The sequence below is a fragment of the Glandiceps talaboti genome, chromosome 16 (assembly GCF_964340395.1).
Source record: "Glandiceps talaboti chromosome 16, keGlaTala1.1, whole genome shotgun sequence".
Classification (NCBI taxonomy): Eukaryota; Metazoa; Hemichordata; class Enteropneusta; family Spengelidae; genus Glandiceps; species Glandiceps talaboti.
In genome coordinates, this window is record NC_135564.1 from 8832056 (window position 1) to 8839630 (window position 7575).

A 7575-nucleotide genomic window follows, 5' to 3' on the forward strand; every position below is an offset into this window, starting at 1 on the left:
CTTATTTTCAAAAACGTTTTCACCTTTGGAGGGTAACACCATTCCGAAGGCCCCCCCCCCCTACAACAGCCACCATATTAAAGATGCTGTCTCCAATTCAAACAAAGCTGGTTATGTATCCCCAAGTATAGATTAGAATTTGTCCTGTGTCACATACAAGGATCAGGGCAAGCACTTGATAACTGGTTCAATAGTAGCTTGAATTGGCAGCGTATGTTTCTAAAATGATGTTTGGTCAGAAAAGAATCTAAAAACAATCCTTCTATTTAAAATGGTCATGCTTTAGAAATTTTCGACGCTCACTGTCTCTACATTCAATTCAATGTGGTAGGTTGTGGTTGGGTCCCTAGAGTTTAATATGCATGTGTAGACGTGTGCATTACTGTTCGAGCAGGGTGTTTGAGTTGTATAGTCATGTATCACGTCTAGAGATCGCTATAGTGTGTACATTGTACTTCAGATGTATACATTACAAGATTACATCGTCAACACAGCATAATTACGTAATTTTGTAGGCATTCGATGTCGTTTAAACACCCCTAGTATACATAGTGCAACCAACCTTTAAAATACAAACACCGTGTAAATTATTTTCTAATTTGCCTAACTAGTCACATGTCTGGTATTTGTCCACTATTGTGACGTAGCCACGCGAACGTACATACATATACACACCACTCACATGCTTTCACCAGTTATAGTAGATACTAGTAGATAAGGACATACCACGCGACTTTATTGTAGTACATTGGAGAAATTATACACTCGTGATCGTACCTGTGACCCAGTGAGAACTGTTAGCATTTCTAAAACACGACAGATGTTAAAAAAACCCATCGCAGTACTACTAAAGGTAAGAAAGTAAATATGACTTCAGTGAAGGGCACGAGGGGGCTGGTGTTAACACATACATCCGGCACTAGAGCGATGGTGGAATGGTGGTTTTTATACTCCATATATTCACCACGTTTTCAACTTTGTTCTATATAGGGTATCTATTGAGGGATTTGCAACATTCCAATAGACAAAGCGATGTTTGTGTTGTCATGCCCTCGTCAACATCTTTAGTTAGCGACAAGCGTATACCACGTGTCCTATCTTCAGGTCAAAGCATTTCCACCGAAAGGGGTGGATACCAATAGAAGTAAGTTTATCGCCCACATATGGGTTGTACTTTCATGACAATCCTGCTTACAATCGGAGTAGAGATTCGATTCTGACATTGCTCCTTTCCTAGAATGTTGAAAGTTACTCCTTCTGCAAGTAGGACTACTTTCACGATAGATAACGACACTCCGACTTCAATCCCTTGCAGTGTCAACATCAGCTACATTGTACATACTACTTTACAAACATGTACATAGACTATTTTACAGCAACAGGGGTAACTTCGCTTCGAACTATATACGTTATACCTTGTCGTCCTCACTTCTAAAATTGGTTCACCGGGTACTGTGGTAGTAGGCATTTTAGTAGATGGACTCGCAAGGTTATTTTTGGCAGCTGTTTTGTGTATGGTGGGTGCATGTCTGCATAAAATGATTCCTTGAAAGTAATCATGTTGACTCCATGAGTAAACATACATGTACAGTAGTTCTGTTCCAGGGTATTGAACTCATGCTCTACGTTACATACACTGCAGTTGTAATTTCCCATTAGATTGCTTTCGCAGACACCTCTTGGAGTCGGGCGAATTGAGGGGGTACTTGAAAATTTTCAGCGTATGTCAGGGGAGTACCTGATGAAAAAATGTTATTTGAGGATGGGGGGGGGGGTTAATTGAAAATAAAATGCATTCTTCTGTTGAAAATACAATTGTAGTGTGTCGTTGAGCTTCTTGAACTTGACTAATTCATCAAGGCTAACATATGAAGATGAAAAAACAAACGTTCACATACATTTAGGAGTATACAAAAATATAATTGTTAATTATAATGTCATAATTATGTATATTTTATATATATATATATATATATATGTATATATATATATATATATATATATATATTATATATATATATATATTATATATATATATAATCTGAAAAATATGTAACAGCTATTTCTAAATAAACTATCATTACAGAATAAACAAAATCACAAAATCGTTGAAACAGATATAAACATAAATAAGCAGTGAATGATAAATTAAATAACACACAAATACAACAATTTCTTGCCATTCCTCCGACCCCACCTAGCTTTTCACTGCCTACGTACCTAAACTGTTTTTACGTATTCGAGAAAAAATCAATAAAATCGTGAAAATTGTGAAGTCTCTCGAGAACTATTGGATGACTCGAGGAAATTGACATCAACTTAAAAAGACAATATAAAACTGTTCTTCCAATCTGTAATGGTTATACATCTGATGGAAAGAAACCAATAACAAAGAGACCATATGGAAAACAACGGAAAACATAACTACCCGAACTAGACACCCACACATAAAAAAAAAATATTTGCAAAAACTTAAAATAAAAAATCTACCTACCCCATATTCTAAAATAGCGTAATCGAAACCACACAATATTTTTTGTTAGGCCTAAACTGTCCTACTTTCAGTATTATTATTATTATTATTATTATTATTATTATTATTATTATTATTATTATTATTATTATTATTATTATTATTATTAAATTACCTAATCGGTTGATGAATGCATTCTTAAAGATATTTGTCGGGATAAAATAAGCAGAAATAACCCACAAACTCTGTAATATTTATTATAACTTTTGATCAAACTTTCTGTACCTTTCAAACATTATAGGGCCACATTAAGTTTATTAAAACTGAAGGAGTAATATTAATCTTAAATCAAACAATTTTGAAATATATTTAATTTACAGTACGTATGTAACATTTTCATTCGGAGGTTGGCAGAGGGTACATCAAAACTGTTGAAACTATGGAGGGGGTACTTCAATTTTTGAGTGTGTCTCGGGGCCCGGGGGAGGCCTATTTGAAACAAATGAGATGAAAAATGTCCCGACCCGATATAATGTATGTATGTATGTATGTATGTATGTATGTATGTATGTATGTATGTATGTATGTATGTATGTATGTGTGTGTATGTGTGTATGTATGTATGTATGTATGTATTCATATATATACATATATATACGGTCTGTGTTTATCTGCAAATGCTGATGAAAATAATGAACGAGAAAAACGTCGTCTTCGATTTTCACTGAACTTTAATCTTTTGGGGTAAACGAAGTCTGTAAAAAATTGACATGTTGTATTGTATAATATATAATATATGTATATATATATATATATATATATATATATATATATATATATATATATATGTGTGTGTGTGTGTGTGTGTGTGTGTGTGTGTGTGTGTGTGTATGTGTATGTATATATATACATATATATATATACATGTATATCGTTTTTATTTATGCAACCACATATTAGCATAACATATGTATGTATGTATGTATGTATGTATGTATGTATGTATGTATGTATGTATGGATGGATGGATGGATGGATGGATGTATATAATATATATTGTATATTATAAATATCATGTACTATATATATTTATGTGTGCGCGCTTGTGTGTATGTGTGTATGTGTGTGTTAGAATTTCACATATGTGTCATCGAATTTTATTTTCATGTGTCCACGCTGTGTGTGAACACACTAGTGTCTACCCATGTGTCTGTAATGGAAGAAATAAATGAACGAACATGTCAGTATAATATATTCCACAGACACTATGATATGACAACAATGAAACAAACATAATTTATAAGCCATTAACATGACAAATGATGGCAGATCATCCTCCACTCAAGGTCAAAGTTCACTAGTACAAGGACGTATCGTTATGACGTAAACCTTAACATGTTGTCACAGTCCGTGCCAATGATATCGTATTTTCAATGATATCGCAATTCCTAGTAAATGAACGTGCCAACATATTGCATTTAGCACTGCAAGGGGACACATTTAAAAGAATGCTCGTGTTGTGGGGCACTGTGGGTATTTCTGCTGATCAAAAATAGAACACAACAAAGCTATCTGTATGGCCGCCGACGATAATGTGCGCATACATGTTTGAGGAGGGTAATGTACACAGGAGGCCCTAAACCCTGGCGTTCTGTAAACGTGTTTGCCTCCCTCTGAATCCCCTACATCAAGGTAGGTTAAAACTTGATGCATGGTTAGACGGGCTGGCACACTAGCTGTATAGTACACCCTTCGTCATGCCATGTCGATCATCGTATTCTATATAGTACTAGTAGTAGTGTCCCCCATGCTATGATGTCAATGTGTATCGCAGTTGAAAAACCGAACGATCCTAATAAATAACCACACATTGCTAGATTGGCAACTATTATTTAGACATTCTAATGTGATAATCGTGGTACTCATATTCCTATAGTTCGTTAAACATCGATATTTAGACAATTTGGTAGTTTTTCCCCCAGAACTGATGCATGTGAATTTGAGAGGCCATACTAAGGTACACTACCGAACTTAATATTATGACTTAAATTGAGATAATTAAGGCAGCAAATGAAACGGATCACTTAAACAACAACAACACATACTCGCTGAATTCACACAATTTATCAATGGTCCTGGTGTACCACATTTCATAAATGACCATGTAACATACGATTCTCCGTGATCATGATCGCGACCTCGTGTTTTTAAAAGAGCGCCCTCGTATTTCATTTGGGCAAATGCAACTGTTATTCGCCACTCCGGCGCTGTAGCCATTTCAAAGGCAACAATCGAAACCTATAAATGTATGGGGGGGGGGGGCAACTTTCTTGTTTGTTGATCTTTCCTTCATATACATGGAAGATAAGATAAGTACACACACAAACTGGTTACAATGTCCTGAATTGGCTGGAGATCATATCAGAATGCGAGTAATTTGTAGTCATATTGCGCATGTATATGATGTAGTAGGGACAGACAGACAGACATACAGACAGACAGACAGACAGACAGACAGACAGACAGACAGACAGACAGACAGACAGACGGACGGGCGGACGAACTGACAGACAGACAGACAGACAGACAGGCAGGCAGGCAGGCAGACGAACATTGTAATAACACAAAAAATCAGTCTTCTCTGAGTGATTTACAAAATCAATCATGTAAGTACTATTAGGAAAGCGAATAATTACTAACTTTTAATATCATCTTATTTACAGGAAAAGCCTCGTTTTCGATGTCTAATTCGGTGGAGAAATATGTACTCGTTTTGGTACTTGTAGGGTTTGTCAATATTCTACTCTACATACTCTTTACAAAAGCGTCCAACTTAGTCAATCCAGCATTAGAGAGAGAACAAGACCGAATTTTTGATAACATCAACTTCCTGTCAGGAAAGGATGTTAATACAGGTGACATTGGCTATCTAGTGAACGAAGAGAAACTTTGCGTCGGAAAGGATATTTCTTTAGTTAGTTTAATTACTAGCCGGACTGGTAATTTCTGGCAACGGGGTGCGATTCGTCGAACTTGGACCACGGAGAAAGAAGTTGACGGACAGTACATCATCAGTGTGTTTCTGTTGGCGAAGACTGCACACGTCGGCAATATGCGAAGCGTCCAAGATGAGAGTGCAAATCACCACGACATAATCCTGTTTGATTATCAGGAAGATTATCTCAACTTGACTTTGAAGACCCTCCTCGGATTCAAATGGATGTCACACTTCTGTGGCAACGTCTCGTACATTTTGAAAACGGACGACGATGTATTTATGAACTATCGTTCACTAGTGAGAAATTTACAGACACGACAAAAGGAAAACCTTGCCCTTGGACAAATTTTCAACAATGCCTCAACGGTTCGGAATAAGGCTAGCAAATGGTTCACTTCCCTTAGCGATTACAAAAGCGATACATACCCACCGTTTTTAGTTGGAACGGGCTATGTGCTATCACGTGACTTAGTCTTGAAAGTGCTCAAGCTGGCACCGTCTTTGATATTTTTAAACTGGGAGGACGTCTTCGTCGGTATGTGTTTACATAAACTAGGCGTGCGATTAATCGATGACGTCAGGTTTTACCAAGAAATTGGAAGACTAAATACGCAAGAAGCAAAATGCAAACTACAATACATATTTAAAATACACAACGTTAGTTATCAGCGTCAAAAGTGGCTTTGGCATACTCTTTCAAGTATGAGACAGAATAACCTCTGCCCTGTGACGTCAGACGACAAGCAACTCAAAATGTAAATTAATCGGCAAACAATCTTTTTTATTGTACCCAGTGCGCGGTATAATTCTTCCATTTACACTCAATTCTTCACGAATCGGAAACTACGTGCGATGCATTTTACCCACAGGTACTAGAATCAATTATGATTTTTTTTTAAAATATGTGTAGTAAATAAGTCTTATTTACTACACATATTTTTTTTTAATCATACAGATTGATTCGAGTACCTGTAGTTTTACCGTTACTTTTGTGACATGACAATTTGTCTTGGTGTTTATATGTAGATAGTTAGACATTTACATGTATATCGATCTTGACGACCGTGTTAAAGTTTGAAACTTTTATGTTTATCTGTTTATTAAATGTAATGTCATGTAGAACATGACCCTTATCAACTTTGGAGTGGTCTATGTGTAGTTTGGGTACTTAGTTATAGATGTTATCACAACATGGCGCCCTCAAACTAGAGCGTTAAAAAAAACTTGAAGCAAAGTGTAAATAAACTGTGAAATGAATCATGCATTATTTAACGTCAGCCGGCTCAAACGATAAGCTATCGTTGAAAATTAACTACAATTTTTATTGAAGAAATGCATGTATAGCCTTTCAAATCTGTACTGCATATTGGCATTCTCCCTCTTCGTTGCAAAATTAAACTCTGCATAAACAATAAACAAATAAATATCATTAAATAGAACATGAAAAGCACGTTTTAGATACTAACTAGATTGTGTATGATTGTAAGAGAAAGGTAACTAGCCAGTCTTTTACTGTTTGTCACTTTATCTGTACAAATATTGCTTTCTAATACAGAGTCTAAATCATTTAATTTGTATGTATACGTATAATGGGAATATTGATTAACGTTCAGTATATGCAATTGTCATGGGGGATCATGTTTTACAAAATGAAAGGAAGAGGAGGGTCACATTTTACAAATGGGGAATAGGGGGAGGGTCATGTTTTACTTAACAGACCATGTGTGATTTCCTCCGGCCCTCCCCTGTAAATACTGAAGGCTTCCTTATACAAGTAAAAAAAAAACTAATAACGCCATCGTTTCACTTACACATTTCTCAAACCAATTTACTAGTAAAGTGTGTGCCTGTCTCTGTCCCTTCATTTTTGGTAGGTATGTAAATTAGATCTATGAAATCGGATTTTAAACTTCTAAATCTGCAATATTGGATTTGTCTGAAGTTTGGTGGGAATGCTTCCAGGGGTGGCTAGATAAAGACTTATTCAAAACATATAACTCCGTACGCGTGTTATTATGTAAATTAGTGTAGCTCTCAAATGTGATTTTTAGTCAAATGTCTTAAAATCAATCACTATTAGATGTATTGGTCTTACATAAGTATA

General features: G+C 35.8%; 1 protein-coding gene across 2 annotated transcripts; it reads left to right on the forward strand.

Annotated features, from left to right (window-relative positions):
• The first annotated feature begins 656 nt into the window (after window positions 1-656).
• On the forward strand, window positions 657-6533 carry LOC144447570 (beta-1,3-galactosyltransferase 5-like). 2 transcript variants are annotated; one of them, XM_078137639.1, is made up of 2 exons: window positions 657-853; window positions 5197-6533. In XM_078137639.1, exon 2 carries the CDS (start codon window positions 5214-5216, stop codon window positions 6228-6230), a length of 1017 nt encoding a protein of 338 aa, XP_077993765.1. In that variant the 5' UTR covers window positions 657-853; window positions 5197-5213; the 3' UTR covers window positions 6231-6533. The 2 variants fall into 2 exon arrangements, with proteins under 2 accessions (XP_077993765.1, XP_077993766.1); XM_078137640.1 differs by lacking the exon at window positions 657-853 and adding an exon at window positions 4054-4165.
• Window positions 6534-7575: the final 1042 nt, after the last annotated feature.

What these genes read in the sequence shown, in the direction of transcription:
- LOC144447570 (XM_078137639.1), top strand. Translation starts at nt 5,214, where the DNA reads ATGTCTAATTCGGTGGAGAAATATGTACTCGTTTTGGTACTTGTAGGG.